A 19,343-nucleotide genomic window follows, 5' to 3' on the forward strand; every position below is an offset into this window, starting at 1 on the left:
GTGCATTGGATTAAGTTGTTTATAAATTAGTCTAATAATTAATATGGAGTGTACCCTATGAAGACAAATGTGAATCCTGATTACTATCATCAACATAATTTCACCATAATATATGATGCAATTATTCAAATAATACTATTCATATTCATAATGAATTTTAAATATCAGTCAAATAAAACCCTATTCAATTCTAAAACTAAAAGCGCAAATATTTCGTATTTGACCCAAAAGTCAGATCAAAACAACTTGACTTCAACATTCTACTAGCAGGCTATTAAAGGTAACCACTTAGGTATGACTTACCGGTGTGCTGCCATCGGAAAGGGTAGCCATGCTGATGGACATGCTCATCTTATCCGACGATGACAGGGAAGATGGGGAGGGGCTCCTCTTGTCTGTTTCCTGCCTTTGAAGGAAGTCACGCCAGGCTCGCTGGATACTGCATGCACGCACACGCACACAGGTTAGTGTTCCATATCAAAAATTGCAATTTCCTCCTCACTAAATCCATATCTTCACCTATTTCTGTCACATAACTACCTAGGTCTACAAGTTTTATATATATATTTTTTATCACTCACAAAACTATCCATCAACGTGTCAGCTTTATGTCGTCTGGCCTTGCGTAAATCACAGCAAGAAAGTTTTAAGTGTTGCTTATAAAGTTTTCTGTGGGTTTGAGGGAAGAGATTTAGAGATAAACTTACATCAACACTTTGGTTTCAAAGGGTGGTATGTTCATGTTGATGTTGTCATCCTGGTCTCCCAGCAGGTCATCACTAGAAGGGGGGAGGTAGAGGACATACATTTTCAGTGTGTAAGGTCAGATATTTTTGATATTTTTTAATGGTGGTTCTGTCTACTTTGTATGAATTTGTTAAAAGATTTAGTTTACTTACGTCTGCAGCTGCAAGCTCCCATCAATAATGTTGTTGAATCCACTCTGGAGGCTCTTGAGCTGCTCCTATGTGACACAAATAGGCAAACCGTTTGCATTGATGTGATTTTCACCAGAAATTTTCTCTGCCATTGCTTTCATTTCACATTAAGTCAGGGTAAACATATCAGAAATGTGAACATATTGGCTAAATGTTCAGATTCTACACATGAAAATGGAAAAACAACCTGCTATTAACACAGCAACCCCATCATACACGATGGTGTGGTACCAAGACTAGCCCTTGGGAGGCAGCATGATACAATCAAGCATGTATGTGCTATTAAAGGCTGAAGACTGTCGTTTTATATAATCTCGTCACCCACAGAGAGAGGCCCACACTTGTAACTTAACTATAATTATGTTGCTCTGCCTGTTGATTGTGAAGGAGGGAAAATGCAACAGTTTTCTCCAACAGGCCAAATACACAAATGTATTAAGAAGGTGAAAAAAAATTAAATACCCATAAAAATCAGGTAAATTTCCTAACTATTTCCCAGTTCTCTCACTTGCTGTGTACTCCCTACTCACGTCATATTCCCTCCCATTCAGCTCCATCCTAATGAGGACAAGGCTGCTTCTGCATAATTGAGCAGACTAATTGAATTACAAGGAAGAAACAAAGTTTAAGTGGAGCAGTTCTTCCTAGAAGAGCCAATGGGGTTCAAATGTGGTCACGAGAGAGCAGCTTGAGTCCAACACGGCAACATTAGCGAAACGATGTGCCATTACGGTGCATATCGGGGCTGTGCTGGGCATGTTAAAGGCAAACTAGGCATTAATGTCAGTAAGACTTTAGAATATTACTTGCCAAATAGAAGTGCAGGGCTTAGTTAGTATTTAAACTGCAAAGTACTACTCTGATAATTATCACTATTGTGTGTGCCTCTAAAAAATAATTAAAGCTTCCTTCTGATGGGCATAAGTTGCATTTTGATGAGCTTTAATTGATAAAAATGTGTACAAAAAGATGCATTATAGAGGAGAATGCGATAATTAAAATTGCTTACAGGTTCTCTTCAGGTCTATTTAGAACATGTTTAAACTATCGGTGTACATTAGGCTGTATTAAATTGATTTCAATATTAAAGTCAAGTGTAACACTGAAAAAAAACCACAAAAACCTCCAAAAAAATATTTTTGGCAACATCACAAACTAGTATTTAGCAAAACTGATGAAAGAACATTAAATATGATAAAAAAATGGTAAGGGTAGTTAAAAAAAACTACATTGCTTATTATGTAGTGGCTGCACATTAACTTTAATGAGTATTCCACTAACTGGAACACCTAATGTCTTCTATTTCCTCAAATTAAAAAAAAAAGGTTTATTTTGGCTATTGGGTGCAATGAGCACTGCTTTTCTCATTACGTGCCCTCCCAGAAGGAACAAGTAGCTCATTAGATAGAATCAAGGGCTGTGATTAGTGATCAATGACCGCTTCAATGTGCTGTTTTACTCTTCAAGTACGTTTGCCTCAGTGGTTGTCTGATGAAAAGAGAAATCCTGAAGGAAAAAAAAAAAACCACCAGCGCAGCTTGAGATTCATACCTTTCTATGATCTCATCTTCCTGGAGAGTCGGAGTCAACATTTCTTTGTTTCCATTGAACAAAAACATTATCTATCTCGACCCAAAAGGACAGCTGACTTCCCATTCATAGTTGTTAGTTTTTACCATTCACAATCAGTCACTTTCAAATATGTCATTTGGGAATTTTCAGATGAGAGAATAGAATATCAAAGAGGGTTAGAAATAGACAAGCATGAAAAGGGAGTATCAATGACTAAAAATAGCTAAAGAGATGCAGAAGTGTCAGAAAGTACAAAAGGAAGTCTCAAAAGTGGGATGTGTGTGTAAGAGAGGATTTGGGATGGCGCTTTGCTTTAAGGTGAGTATGAAGGGGTTAAGCGTTTACAAAGATAAGCTTTGAACATATTGCTTGAAAATGTTGGCTGTGTGTCAGTCAATGTTCTTATACATTGGTGCGCAAGTCACAGAAAGAGATATTGGGAGTGATAGCAACATAGAGCTTGCTAAATACACGTAGAAAATGATAGGGTGATAAATGGAGACTACCAGTTTGAGAGATTAAAAAATTGAGATTGAAATAGATGTATATCTTGAAAGAAAGTGAAAATTAAAGATACTGTAGATAGCCGATGTATAGATACTTGAGTTTTCTATATCTAAACAGATGAAATGGCTCTTTAAATCCTTGCACGTTAATGGAGCAATTCCATTTGTTCTCATTTCTCTCCGTATTTTTAGGTAATCCCAACACAATGTCCAGTTTTTAGGAATTTCTTGGTCTACTACTCCTTCCAATTATGACTTAAAGAAGGGGCAATTTTTCCAAACAAGGATTGGATTTTTTTTCCTTTTTTTATCCAAGGATGTGTAACAAAATGGAAACCCCAAAAATAGACAAAAGGCAACCATAGAAAGATGAAAAATGTAGAAGAATTAATACAGCTACCATACATTTTTCTTTTAAAATTTGTATTCTGGCTAGATATAGGGGAGAACTATTTTAGTTTAATCCTTTAGTAATAATCACATTAATCACATCCTATAAGGAATTGCTGAGCGGTATTTAACCTAGATAAGATATGAGAATTAGCCAATAAGGTGCCGCTGCCTTTTACAGTCTTTGATTTGTGTAGTCTAGCCCTACTAATTGACCCGGTCTGTGAGCGTTTGCTTGCCAAACAGAAATCCTGCTGCCGATATCCGGAGTGCAATGTTCGCCACTTAAGCAAAAGCCTGACTTCAGCAGGACAATTTACAGCGACTACATTGTATCGATTTCAATATCTGCCTCTTTGTGTAATTACTCTGAAGGGGAAATGAAACTTTTGTATCTACTACTCTAGAAAAATGTTGTTAAAGTCACAAGAGCACACCTGTATCTTTACACCTGTGCCTAATTGGACCGTCCCGTCGGTGGAAGCACCACACCGATAAAAAAAATAAAAGTAGCCGATCATAAACTAAACGTTTGCATAATTTAGAGGCGATGCTGACAGGAAATCTATACTCATTTTGGGCTTTGGCAGTGCCAAGCAGGACTGTATTGATTGTTGTGTGGATGTGTGCGTGTTGGTTGATGTGTACGTGTCGGCATGCGTGTCGCTAGATTTATGGTAGAGCCTGGCAAGAAGCGAGGAAAGAGGTGGGATGGCTGGAGGAGAGAAATTCTGATAGAGAAGAGACCTTGAACCCAGAGGAACGTAACCGTGCGGAAAGGAAAGCACACGAACACTCCTAACTCGATTTCCAGCGTGGAAAAAAAGAAGACCATCAAATGCAAAGGTGAAGCGGATGTGTTGACTGGATTTCCAATGTGATAAAGGAAGGCAAACAGGAGAAAAAAAGAGAAAGACACACAGACAAATGTAAAAGTATAGTACACACACTGTTAGTCAAAATATTCAAGACCCAAAAAAGCAAGCAGTTAGAAAAAGTAGACACACAAGGAAAAAAAAGGTGGTTTAACAAGCATGTGTTTTGACAAATGATGTGTAGTGGCTAGTTTCTTTTTATTTAGCATATCTACATATATCTATCTAACTATATGTATATATATGTGTATACATGTGTGCATATAAATGTGTATATACATGTGTGTATATACTATGTGTATAACCATGTGTGGAAATATGTGTATAAATGTGTGTGTATATTTATAAATATTTTTTTTGTTGTTGTTGTAAATATGATAGTGCTTCTCTGCTTGCTGCTGTGGATCGGATATAGTGGACATTCTTTGCTTATGTTTTTTAAAGGAACCCTGGGATATGAGGAGCGACTGGAGTGAAATAGAAATGTATGTTTGCCAATGTAATGGTGCAGGGTCAAAAGTGCTGCAGGGTTTTAGGAGAAGCTCCCTGCTGCTGCCGGACTTTCACATGCTGCATGTCAGCAGTGGATTCATTTCAAGCACCTGCAGCTAGAAGAAAGGCCTGAATAGTGACTTGTCAGTGAACAACCAGGTGCAAGATGAAGGCTACATACAATCTAAAATGTGGCTTTTATTGACTCCATTCTATGTGTCACATGATGTTTCCTCAATTAATGTTTCCTCAATGTTTCCTTCGTGTCTTACAACATTATACTTAAAACCTAGGCAAATAGGCAGACTGGCCAGAAGCCACAAAGTTATTTTCTTACATTGTAGAGGAACTTTTTTAAAATGGATCTTCTCCAGAGCAGAAATAGCTACCCATGTGGAAAAAATAAATAAAAATAATTCATAAATAACAGTTAATAGGTGCCCTTTGCACAGTTGTTTTTTATTTGCTCCTTGCTGCCTAACCTGATATGATCGTTTTGTTTTTTATAAAGCTTATTGTTTTTATATTGACTCTGCTGTGCCGTGGGTTTTTTTTATGGGCAGCCACTATTGTTTGTGTCACATTTTACTGTTGTACTCCTTTGTCCCTTCTATCTATCCTATAATATAATGTTTTAAACCCTGTCTGCTTATCCTATTTTCTATGATAGGATAATAAAAAATATACATTTCATCCGACTGAGTTTTCTCTTTGAATGCAGCAATAACAAAACTCACAATTTGATCCAAATATGACGGTGCCTGTAAATTAAAATACAATACCAAAGCTCTAAAACCCAGACACTTTTCGGAGTTAAAATATTACTACCATTCCAATCGACTGACATTTTGCCATTTTATGTTTTTTATGTAGTTAAAAAAAACAAACAAACTTCAAGTTCAACATTAAGTTACTGCATTAAAATAATGCATTAAGATACTGCATTAGGTCAGTTTATACAACTTATAATCAAAGGATTATCTGAGGTACTAAGGTTTCTGAGTATACCGTATATGTTGGACTATAAGTAACTAATAAGAATACAGAATGAAGAGAAAAAAAACATAAATCGCATTTCTGGAGGACAATTGTTGTTAACATAATTGTTTTTCAGATTACAATAATCTAAAAAAAACAACAACATAATTTTTTTGGTCAAGCCGTAATGCTGATGTGTGTATTAATATTGGAACATTTGTTTCTATGACCATCACAGACCAAAAGTATACGTGCATGTCTAGTTTAGATTGGTCTTTCAACTCTAAACTGGGAAAAAATATCATAAGTTGAGGGTTAGAATGAAGCATGGTGGCGGTATACGAACAAGTGTTTAGTCCCAGAAGAAATTAAATTGGACCAAGGCCAGCCGTCAAACCGGGGAAACAGAGAAACAAGAGAAACGACCCACCAGGCAAATGGCCTTCATTTCGCTCCATACGCAGCATATAAATCTGTCCCTCGCACCTATGACCCATCCACAGACACGCACTTGTGATTTAAATAGCTGTCCCGCTCCTCTAAATGTCCCTTAACTCAGTCAAGGGAGCAGAGTGACAGACAGAGAGAGAAGACAAATGTATGGGCAGACAAACGTCTCGGCAGCCTATAAAAAGACAAAGTCATTTTCGAGTTCTCCTCATTCTCTGCCTTGTTTTCAACTTTCCTGCCCTTTTGAGGTCATCTTTTTAAAGTCACCACTGTGCTACACAAGAGACAGTTTTCCGCTTTTGGCCCCCTCCTTCCCCCCACACACATACAAACATCTCGGTATGTGGCGTAACCCGCATGGCTTGGCTCTGCTCATCGATAGTTGATGAACTTCCTGATGGGAAAAGCTGGCAACAGAACCTCAGCCAGCGTGAGCTCGGGTCACCATTCCGCACCGCAGCACGTTGGCCAGCTGTGTTTGTTCGCTTGATGAATGCAATTAGCTGCACAGTACACACAAACACAAACTTACAAACCCGTACTTTTTGTCCAATTAATCTATGTCTATTTGGTTGAGACCGAAGAATGACGTATGAACCCCATTTTTACTGCCTTTAAAGCCAAAACTGCCAAAGAGCAATGAAGCAAATGTCGAAAGTGATTCAAAAATGACAGGCAAAAGGGCTATTACTGTGGTTGGGACTTTTAAGAGGTTTAAGGCAATGACCATATAATTGCAAAGCCGCTTCTTTAGTTGAACTCAAACTAGGAAACTTTATCATTACCAAACTTTAGATTTCAATTTCAATTCACTTTTCAAAAGGTAGCTTTTGAGTGTTGCCATGTGGTACTTCACTTGTTTGTCAAAAATCCTAAATATATATTATTAAAAATCAATGTGAGTTACAGCAAAACTATTCAACCAGATAGAAGCCAACAAGAGCAACTGAATACAGCTGTATATTATATAATATTGCCTGCTAGATATTGAAGTCTGGATTTACAAGTCCGGATGAAGAAAAGCAATATAAAAGTAATCAAGAAAAAAACATGAATGAAATAAATTTAGAAAAAAAAGAGTTGCTATATTTACTACTCTGAACTCAAATAAAAATGATCGAGAATTAATAACTAAAGCAAGATGATTTAAAAACTATATGTTTAATGTTTATGTAAGTAGCCCACATTTTAAGAGTGAATGTGTGCAAATGTAGCATGGAGCATAATATAATTGGAATCAAGTCCCTTTTTATGTGCAAGTGAACCTAATAATATCTCCACAACTACAATAAAAGCTGTATAAAACACCTGATGGGAGAGCGGAGAGACAAACTGTTTATATTAGTCGGGTGGTACTTTGAATTACCCTGCTGAATACATAAAAAGGTGAAAAACTAAACACCCATGGATCGCATAAAGAACAGAACAAAACAAACAAAGACAATTTGCTTCATAAACAATACTGGCATCTTCTAATTGCATCGACTACTTGGGGCTATTTGGAGTATCACTAGGTAAGCCAGTATAATTATGGGTCGACCTTGAGGCTGGCAGTGGTTCCAGTCACCTCGCAGCCAAAAATCTGTCACAAACCTGCTTCTGCACTGATGGTAGCCTAACTGGTTTCACGCAGCAAGGCACCATCTGCCATAAAAAAATACCTTTTCCACGCTTCCACACACAAATACAGTATATATCCAGGACGCACAAAAAAACGTGTGTAAAGAGGTTAGAGGCAACTTCTATCAGTCTCCAGAGGGTACCCTGGCATAGTCGGTGCCAATTGAGCCACAGGGACTATCAGTAAACTCCAGTATGTGTTTGTCTGTGGAACTGATGTGGCCTGAGACAAGTTGTCGTATATTTTGTCAGACTTGGCCAAAGTCTGGATCTGATTTACTAAAATGTTGTGTGAGCAAAAACGGCAAATGTACTAATGATTTTGGTTCACCTAATCTTAAACTTGCATCTTTCTTAAACATTAGAATTCATTTGGATTGAGGGTCCAGTTAAAGTGGTAACTACTCGCATCCCTCTGGACTAATGACAGTCACCATCACTGGCACAGAACCCAAGCTGCCTAACAAGACTAGAAAATTGAGAAAGCAGATTGCATATACTGGAGCCAAAAACCTCAGAATCTATAATTAAGCCTTTTCGTAATGGCACCAATTGATAGACAAAGGAACTGTTATTAATGATTAAGTGGGGCTAATGTAAAAACAGAATATGCGATAGTTCTAAGGAGGAAATAACAGGTACAAATATTTTAAGATGGATGGATCTAGCTATCTTTACATTGTATGCAACGATACATCATTTTAGACATTTATTTATGTAATCCATCCTCACCCTTCAATGTAACCGTCCACCTATCTGTTATATATCTCAATCTAGCTATCCATTATCTACACATACTTCGCAAAATTATTGCTACAAGGGTTTTCATAAGCCGATTATGTAGCAACATTATTTTTGGAAAGTGCTGAACATGTATGATTTGCTCAAAATATTCGGTAACATAATTAGACTCATAGCTATTAACCAATGAAAACCATATATATGCAGTTACTGTATATATGTGTGTAGGCTGTGGCAAGAAGATTTAAGAACACAGTTAGTCCCAGTTGACTGATATTTAAAGACAGCCAAATGGTCATGCACTTTATAGCCATACATATATGAGCTCCCTGGTTGTCAAGCAGCTGTGGTCATCATATGTAAGGTGTCGGACTAAAACTACATCTGATGGCAACATAAAAGTGCAACCAGCTGCACTGAGGGTCTGAGTGTAGAGCCTCTTTGGGTGTATATTGTTTTTCACAGCTAATTGGCACTTTGCAAATATAAAGATTGAATGCTAGTGTGGGTTTGTGTGTGTGTGGTTAATTATGTATTAAAATTGTGTATGTATGGCACGTCCACTGTAATCCTACTGTAGCTTGGGTTGAGGTAGCATAATTTCCAATTTGTTGATGCAAGACACCAACAAATATTTAAAAAAAAATAACTTGGCAAATTGTAAAAAGTTGCAATCAGCATATATTTGTCCTCCAAAGGAACAGAATCAGAATAACTTGTGAAAATCATTTTTGTGTGTTTCCAAAGGCCCCCAGTGGGCTGCAATCAGAGGGTTGTAAAGGCAGCCATTAATTATGCCAGAACAAACACACAATAAAGCAGCTGCTTTTACAACACAGCTCAATAGTAGCCGTTGTACACGGCAGCCTGGCAACAACACACACATAACTGTACTATTGACTGGTTGGTGTTGAGTGTAATACATACATATATAGAAGATGAAGATCTCAAAGTAAATGCATGCCACTATAAAACGTGTTTTACGATCAAACGTAGGCATCGGCATTGTTGCTTAATAAGATTGTAAAAGCGGCTACAGGGTCAGTTGTAAAAGACGTGCAGACTAAGGACTATGGAGTTCCCTGGGGTCTTTTAGTTTGGGTGATATGATCCAATTTGGGACTTTATTTAGCGGGTAAACACATTTTACTGATGTTATTTAAATTGGACGCAAATTATGTGTCACTTCCTTGCTCCCTGGGGTGTATTGGGCTTTATGAATAAAACAATGAAGGAGTAGTGGTCTTACAGAACTTTAGTCAAAGGCTGAATCACTTCAAAGCAGTATTTTGTAGTTAAATAGTGCCCATTTTGTATGAAACTGTATGCAAGCTTTAAACAACCAGTTAGTTTATCAAAAATATTAGAGCTGGGTGCTATGTCCCTTTAAAGATATGCTAAATACAGACCCATCATGACTTGACGGTTGGGTGGCCTAATAGCTGTCACACAAGTGACAAATAAAAGGGCGTGTTGTTTACAAGGTTGCAGATACACATTCTTTTATAAAGAATCATGTACCAGTACTTGAACTCGCAGTTAAGGACCCTGTCCATTAGCACTAGACCGAGCTCTGTTTCCGGTTTAATGAAGTAGAACGACAGAGAGAAAAGAGGAGGGCTGATTAATGGCAGAAAAAGAACGGGAAAAAGCCTCGCAAGAAGTAACAGGAAAGTGATGCGCTAAGAATGAATGGTGAAGATGAAGATAGTACAGTTTTGGTAAACGTTAAGAATCCAAGGCCGGATACTCCATAATCAAATTAGTCATCAGTAAATATGAAGTTTGTGTTACGTATAAGAATGTGCAGAAACCAATCTATGGTAAACTCTGAACTGGTTGCCAGACAATTACAGGGCACATACAAAATATATTATTTTATAAAAAAAAGATATACTACAACTAAATATTGATGGAAAACTTCAACGCAGAAAAAAATGACTATAGATAATGTACACGCTTGAAGGAAGGGAGCAACCCATACGTGACCAGAAAGTCATACTTAGTCCATCCTGCTTTAGCTCCTCACAATTCCTCTCACTTTTCTACTATAAAATCACTTCAGAAAGCTCTCATGCCCTGCGTCTATGCCCGCTGCTTAATGCCGACCAAAGCTTGACGTGACTCTCCTCGGCTCAGCTGGAAATGATTAAAATCACAGACTGGTCTGCCGGTGGCACTCGGGTGGAACCATTCACACTTAAATAGGCTAAATACGCACACACACAAATGTAGGTAGTCACCTGTGCAGGGTCATGTGGAGAGTGTGTCTCGTTAAGCAGGGGCTACGCTTTTAAAGCCGCCAGAGAAGGTGAGGAGGTGTAGGCGGCTTGAGTGTTCATTAAAGGCTAGCGGTACCGTTCACAGGGAGAAACAAGGCCATAGAGGCAATTAATCTGGCCATAAACAAGGTGTCGCGCTTGTCCGACACAGCCACAAGCACAGGGGCATGACAGTGGCATCTTGGGACGGAAGAGAGATGAGCCATTCGTACCTTCCGGCTCTCCTCATTATGTTTCTGCGCCAAACTTTCAGTAAAATCCAAAGATATAAACACATTTTTACCATCCTTTAAAGCAGAAGGGCACTCATTTGAAATCGGGAGTGATGGCTGGATTTTGATTAAATGACGCTAAATAAAGCATATGGTTTCAAACCTATGGCTAGTGTACCATAAATAGTCCAGAGGGAGTGTTTGGTCGTTTTTTTCCCCTCCACTGTGAACCCTATACTTGTGTGGCTAAATTATGGAGTTTTACAGGCTAATACGTCTTTTGGTGTAAATAGTTTGTAATAGATAGTGAACAGTATCTGGCACAGTGCGCCTATATATGAATAAATAGGTTGGTTTATAGTCATGTGTGCCTTATAGTCTGAAAATTATGGTACATGTTGGGTACTCGTTGTACAAAAACGCCACATTGTTATGTATATGAAAACTCTGTGCATAAAAATCCAATGTGCATTTAATTTCTCAGAGCCGCACTAAAGATTGCAGATGATGAGTTGCATGCCTCTGCCCTATTGAGCAATAATGAGAGCACTGTGATTGCAGGCGCTAAGAATAGTAAAGCTGCTAGAAGTGGGAATGTACCAGTGTGTGTGTGTGTGTGCCAAAATGCCCATGGCGGCACTTTAACTAGATGCATCAGTACAGGGGAAGTTGTAACATTGCTTAGGAGACAAACAGGCCCAGAGTCCAATTCCATTGCTAAGCAATTGACTATAAGACGACGCGTGGAGGGGGGGAAAAAAACAATGAATGATATTCAAGGACAAGTAGAACAAAAGTCTTACAGCTTTTGTCAGAGCGCACGTAAACATTCAACTCCAGAAGAGGTCAATAATAAAGTATAGAGTCAAGGCTCCTTTAGGTCTACTTTTTCCTTCTAACCAATTATATTTAGCTAAAAAACATTTCTCACTGTTATTTCAGGAAACATGGCATTAATAAGCATTGGGGAACCCTGAATGTATTAACGTCATCCCGGTGTGCCTTTACACAATAATGTCACCTTTCAGGGGTAAAATAACGCTGAAATTACCGTTGGGTGTGAGCCATTCAAAGGAAAATGGGATGAAGGTTACGTAAAATTTCTAACATATTTCCAGCCATTCTTTGAACATTATGATTGTTTTATTTTTTCAAGACTAACAAAATAAGTCTTAGTATTAAATATAAACTTCATCAACCAAGGGCGCTGAAATGAAGCATATATGTGGCAAGTCTCTATATGTTAAACATCAAATTAACCAAGTACAAAGCAGCTGTGAGAGGTCATTCATGTTAGCCGACGATGTTGGCACCACACTCAAAATCCAGAGGAGAGCCTAATGATTGTAAAATGAGTCAGATTTGCATGTTCAAATAAAGTCTGAGTATTGAGGTCGGCCCATTGTGATGTCATGGTACAAACGACACATTGTTCAAGGCCTGAAGGAAACTAACAGACTTGATCAACTCTTACTCTCAGGTGATCTACCAATGATAAGAAATAGCCTGTATGGAGAAGCTTCAAAAACACTAGTGCGTTGAAATAATCTGAGTGAAATTTGGATCCCAAAAAACAACATTAAATTGAATGCCATGTAGTATCCTGCAACAGGTGATTCAGTTTGAGCATGCTCACACACACACATTGTATTGCATGTGCTGTACATGTGATTCAAAAGAGTGCTATAAGCATTCAAAAAGAAAAAAAATGGACAGACAAGCTGCACCTTTGCATTCCCTCTCTAAATTGTTGCTTTTGGACAGCATTTATTGGGTGTGTATTTGTAATGAGGTGACATGGCCAGTAAGTGAATGGCAGTAAAGTGAGAGGAAAATTGCATTTATAGCTGTCGGTAAGTGTGCGTGCCCGTGTATGCTATTCATCAAAAAGAACCCACCTGAAGCTTTGAGTGGCAGGTACATGGGTAACTGTCACTTGCTCACAGCTGATGAATATTCACAAGAATATTGCTGCGTTATTCACAGTGCACCCACACGCAACACATGTAAATACAGAAGCACATTGGAGAGGTTTTTGCTTACTCAAACTGACAAACATCAGCCCAAAGCGATGACCTTGAGCTTAAATTATTTCACAACTGCATACTTCCTTCCCTTTGAGTCTTTTAATTTAGAGATATATGACTTAATATCTTGAAAATAGCCTCCAAACAGACATGTGCGCAGGCACGTACAAATACTTGCATGTGCATGCACATGGGCTCTCAAGAGAGGCAGTGAGGCACCAACTTCCTGAACTTCTGAATAAAACATTCCATTTGTATCCAATGGAGACGCACCATAAATCACATTCCCACCCTACCTGCAGAGTATGGGGATGAGATGGGGCACGTGCGAAGGAAGCAGAAAGAGATCCATGCAGGGCTTGTAATAGTGAAAGGTGTTGGAAGAAAGAGCGGAAAGAACATGATGGAGAGCGGAAATCAAATGTAGCCAGATATATGAAATTCGAAGTCTAGAATAAACAGACAAAAGGTATTTGGCAAAATGCTGGGGTTCTGTCTCCAGAACGTACCGACCAAGAACAGAACATCACTGAAGTGGTGTCACACCAAATGTATGCTCAAATCAGGATATTCTTCTTCATTTACAATGTCACAACCACAAATTTACAGATTAAAGTAGACTTTGTGCAGTCATAGCAATATCAGTAAGCTATATCCCCTCATTTTTAGTCCATAATTCATTACTAAGACCAGAAAATCACTTTTTAAAAGTTCTTCTAAGTGAATATACATAGTTTCCATGCCTTCAAAAGTTAAGAGTCATTGAACTATTGTAGTTGCACAATCTTGGATGGGTGTATATTCCTTGACTCATAATTTCACCTCAAGTGGCATTTGATGAATTGGCCACCAAGCACATGTGTGGTTTTACGGCAGTGGGCCCGCTTTGGAGTCAATGAGACAGTTAAAAGGCTCTCTTGCTGCTTTGAGGCGGCAAGAAGGCGACACATTTATCCCTGTTTGAAGTTATGCTGTGTATGTGCAATGACCACGGTGGGAGTAAACAGGACATAAGTCATAAAATGTATCACAATACAGAACAAGGACAGATATCACAGGAAGGTCTATACGGCACAAAGGAACAGCGCATCGCAGACCGTTATCAGCAGAATTTAGTGCGAACAAGTTGAAAACTGATGTTTTTGGGGGAGTTATTTAAAACTCTTGCTGCGTTGGGCCATAAACTGAAACACTAGAGGATTGCATGGCCCTTTAATGGCCCCTGCAGGGCCTCTTTCAAATTGTTTGTGCGTACTGTATGGTAAGGCTATATTAATATTGCAGGTCTTAATGCATAAATCATGAGTATTTTGGTCATATCGGCTCTTTTTGTCCAACTATAAGACTACCTGTTCTTAGTGGACCAAAATTGGGATTTCTGGCTACCTAACCATGCCTAACCTGCCATTCCATCTTTCACAAAGATAAACAAATTGACACACAACACGTCAGACTACAATTACGTTACAAAAAGTATGGCCTAAATCATATTTTAATCCACATCTGAAGTGGCCTAAATTGCACTAGCACACATTGTTGAGACCGTCAAAAAAAGTTACTATTCATTGTGAATAAAGCGAAAGAGAACACCATGATGCAATACGTATGAAAAGCAAAGCACACAAGTTGATGATGCCAGGTGGATTTTTAAAGCAGGGTCACTGACACTAGCCAGGTATCAAACAACGGCTGAGAGAGCGACAAGTGCTTCACAGCTTGCTTGTGTTCATCTCACCATCTGTCCATGTACCTGTGAGTGTGATAACTTTTTTTTTATTTTTTAAGTCCACTCACTCCATTCCATGGTGGGATGACACCCACGAGCATGTCTCGGCCTCCACTAATAGCTCGCCTGCAAATTTACAGCCGGCACATGAGGTTGCATCTCGACCCCGTGTCGTATATCAGTGTGTTACCAACAAACACGGATGGACACAGCTGCAAACGCAAAACTCTTGCAGGGTAAAAATGAATTACAAATGCCAGAGTTGGTTTCTGGCATGCAACTAACAGAAAAGACACCTCCTCGTCTTCTATTTCTATCTTAACACACTGCATATATTCTACTTGCACGATTACAGTGTGCTTTTTCTTCCCCTTCTTTAGTTTGGTTATTAATGGTTCGAATTTAAGTGTAGCATCTCACACTCATTGCTCAGTTCCCCTATTGTCTTATTTAGCTGGTAATACGTGCCCAGCAGACTAATAATTTTAAAGGGACAGCAGGTAACAGCTCAGAGTGTAAACAAACATGCACGTTCCGTACAAGTAAGAGAAGCAGCATTGAAAGCGAGAGAGTGGGGAAAAACACACATCATGGCCATGTTGCAGGGGTAATGGACTCGGTAATTGCTTAGCAACAGGCAACCTGTCTACTGAGGTACCCACTGCTTGTGTGTGTGTGTGTGTGTTTGTTTGCACAAGACACATACACAACATTTATGTTTTCACTTTACCCATCTTGCCCAGTCCCCTGCTGCTCATGCTGTCCTGCTGGCTGGGTTTGTGTCAGATACATCACAACACTACTAAGCCTCACGGACACTTTGTGCGGAGCAATAGACACTCGACAAGAAAGTGGAGAGAGATGAAGAGAAAAACAGGTGTTACAGTTCCCTGGATCCTAAAGATTAAATTGGTTATTGATTGTGTATGTGTATTGGTCTGTTACTCCTCCTATAAAGTGACAATATCTTCTATAATTTGACAGATCAGAGAGAAGGGAGTTGTTAAAAAGGTTGGCAAGTCTACAAGTTTAAGACCCAAACATCACAAAGGAAAGATTGGAGCAGTTATTTTTTTACCATGAATATAATGTATTCAATTTTGAATAATGTAATCTTCTTCTGGAATAAACTTATGGGAATAGTTGTCTTTCAGATGTTTCCATGTCATATTGCACCGCAAAGTTAATTACAATACACAGAGCACCACCTGTGTATAATGTGTGCTATAATTATTCATTTTGTGATTTGACGAGAGCTGTCAAAGATAACAGTATATGCAAAAGTAAAAATAAATACTCATCTTTGTCAATCAATCTAAAAAAATACTTCTTTCAAGAAAATAACTCACATCAAACAATATAATTTATCATCCATTCATCTGTTTTCCACATCATTATTCGGGGTCATAAGAAGCTGGTGTCAATCCCAGCTGATTTAAAGGTGACAGATGGGATGGAACTTGAAAAGATCACATGTCAATCACAGCCCTGACATATGGAGAAGGACAAGCATTGAAATTCACGTTCACACCTTCAGGCAATTTACTGTCTTCAAGGAAACTACCAGATAGTTGCATCTGCCGTAACGCATATCGTCAAATAGTGATGCGTCTGTCACTTTAAAGTAAATGCTATAATAATCTTTACTGGATTTATTAGATTTGCACTTGTGCCCCTTTCTATACATCTTAAAATATCAGTGGATATAACAACGGGGAGGCCAGCTATCAGCAGGCATTGAAGACCACAAGAAATACCAGAGTCACACATTGGAAAAATTACTGTTCCATTGTATGATCACAGGAAATCAATCAGGGGTGTTCATTTTGGTCGATTTTCAATTCATTGCAGATATTGGGACAGCACGTAGGAAGGTGTGCCGAGTACCTGCTGGGAAAATAAACTTACAGACCCCCCGCAGAAAAGCAACGCCTCGAGCTCACCAACCTTGACGCGGCCAGAATAAAATGTAAATTCATACAATAAAACAGTTAGTAACTAGAATGGCATTCAGTAGAGCACAGACATTTGCCAAGGTTGAACTGTGATCAAAAAAGATTTAAGTTCGCAGGCAAGTTAATGACGGTTGAAGTAAAAAAGATTAAAAAAAACAGGACTGCCATTCTTGATTTTGGTGTTACAGGGAATGCATTCTAAATTTTAGTTAGAAAAAAACTGAGCCGGTCATTTTAATTATTGTAATTGAGCATTGCTCATAAATCCTGGGACTGATTATTGCACGCCTTGAAATTAAGCCAAGACTGTTATAAAATAAATATTGTGATTATATTTTAATAGAGTGAATTTCACCTCAAATTCCCAACACGTCTTGTGGTGGCCTTCTTTATAAACAAATTATGGCATTTTTCTCTCAATGTAGTAGTGTTAGTACCTAGCTGTACATTATAATTTTGTTCATTCTCATTACCTAATCACCCAGTCCTAAATGTATGCAGCTATAACCCAGGTGTACCGGACTTCTTGCCCAAGTCAGCTGCAACACTAACGAGTTGGGTAAAAAATTAATAGATGGATGGGAGTTTTTTGAAGACAGCATAAGTAATAATCCCACAAGAAAGTTTCTACTTGTGGGATAATGATAAATTGATTATCTGCTCATTCATTTTCCTCTAACTATGGCATGCCAAATAATGCCTGAGGGTTTCTGCTGCCTTTTCGTCATCCCACCGTTTGTCTCCTGGTGAGAGGAAACGAGGGAGGGTAGCGTCTCTTCCCACATGACTACTAATGGACAAGAGATGGGAGTCATCATGTCGGGGAGCCAAACTAAGGGGTCAAGGTTGAGGGAGGAATGCGTGGATGGGCATAAAAAGAAACAACGTCAGGGAAAAGGGTGTGTAAGACTGAGATAAAAATCAAAAATTTTGGCAAAAAAAACAATACATGAAGGAGATGCAGTGGAGTAAGATGAGAACATGAAAAAGTGTTGTGTTTAGCTGCTATGAATAGGGAAAGAGGATGAAAGCGTTTGGGAAAATGAATAATTCAGGCACAAAAACAAGGGGATCAGCAGACAGGAACCCCTTCACGCACCTGCACACAGTCACACCTGCATAGAGCTGTTTGCCGTCCAACATTTAAGTCTTTTTCAGGCAAAAAAGCTTTCATTTGCAATGCACCGCGGGTTCACGCCCTTGAATCTCTGACCTTTTCCTACTCTTCAGGGAGTGCTTTGATACGTGTGCTTGTAAATATGGTGACGCACAAGACCAACAAAGCTGATTATTTACCACACAAAAAGAGTAATACTGCCTGATGCTGTATTTAAAATCAACAGGATTGTGCTTTGATTGTTGACTTGTAGCTGTACATCAGCCAAGAACACTTAAATATGTACCCGCTGCTCCGACATGGCCAAATCATACTAACAAAACACTAATAGCAATAAGCTGGAAAGAGAGGGGGTGGGCAAATTGGATTTCTCTGCTAGTATATAATCATTTCACTGAGAGAAAGAGTATTGAAAGCTGGCACGGTATAAAAATCTACATTTTTTTAGACTCAGCTGTATTGATGTTGGCCAGCAAGTACACAGTAAATATTGAGTTTTGGAAATGTTTGCAAGTGCACTAGTGGGTGATTACTGACCCTCTCCGTCTACTGCTTCATCTCTCCATCCATCTTGGCGGCACACAACTTAACCACGCTCCTGCTGGCTCTCCATTTATCCCTCGGAATAAATTCTCTGTTATGGTGTCTCATAAAACAGACACGTTTCACCCGCACACAACTCCAATATATATACTTGCATCCTTGCACATATACTGTGATTAATGTTGGAACAATCAGATAAACCCAAACTGTGTAAACAGGGAAAAAGTCATTCTCACTGAGATTCAGTGGTAAATCTTATAAAAGGCACTTTATTACCATCATAACAAAAGTCAATCCTGTCAGTTTAAAGCCATGTGAGTTTCATACACCAGAACAATGGTACACCTAAAAATGCTTCATACTATTCTATTATAAAAAACATATTTTGTAAGGTTGTTCATTCAGTCAACTTCTAAACTGCTGCTTTTCTTCACAAAGGTTGTTGGGGTGCTGGAGCCTATCCCAACTAACAAATGATTTGGAAGAGTCCTCTCAAAACAGATGACTGTTAACAAAAGCTCTAATAAGGGGTTCTAATTTTTCCAGATGGCAGGATCCATTTAAAATTAGTAGAAAAAATGCCTCCCAAGTGGCAGTGCTCAGAGCTTTTGGTCAATTTTATTGATTGATCCATGTAGAAAATCCCCCCAGAAAATTTTCTTTGATTTATCTGGTGTGATCAAAAGCGCCCCGGGAATCGCTTACCGCACGCCTTCTAGGAAACATGCACACCATTATGAGAATTGCCTTCAAATGATCTATTTTTGTGGCTCTTGAGCCCACCCTTTAACAGCAAAGCCTTCCATCACACCGGACTGGATGGATCAATGTTGGCATTGATGGTCACTTCCCACACACATTTACTCTTTGCTTCCCCATAAAGCTGTGATTTCCTTCTCCCCTTGTCTGCTCTTTGTCT

The 19,343-nt window shown here is 38.7% G+C and overlaps 1 protein-coding gene across 1 annotated transcript in view; it reads right to left on the reverse strand.

Annotated features, from left to right (window-relative positions):
- The window catches only part of schip1 (schwannomin interacting protein 1), a 147,365-nt gene that overhangs the window by 103,207 nt on the left and 24,815 nt on the right, over positions 1 to 19,343 (reverse strand). Inside the window, exons 6-8 of the mRNA XM_077722308.1 lie at positions 900 to 964; positions 708 to 779; positions 304 to 439 (exon numbers count right to left, since the gene is read on the reverse strand). Coding sequence (XP_077578434.1) covers positions 304 to 439; positions 708 to 779; positions 900 to 964 — 273 coding nt within the window. The remainder of the gene's footprint in view (positions 1 to 303; positions 440 to 707; positions 780 to 899; positions 965 to 19,343) is intronic.

Source organism: Stigmatopora nigra, chromosome 8, assembly GCF_051989575.1.
Source record: "Stigmatopora nigra isolate UIUO_SnigA chromosome 8, RoL_Snig_1.1, whole genome shotgun sequence".
Lineage (NCBI taxonomy): Eukaryota > Metazoa > Chordata > Actinopteri > Syngnathiformes > Syngnathidae > Stigmatopora > Stigmatopora nigra.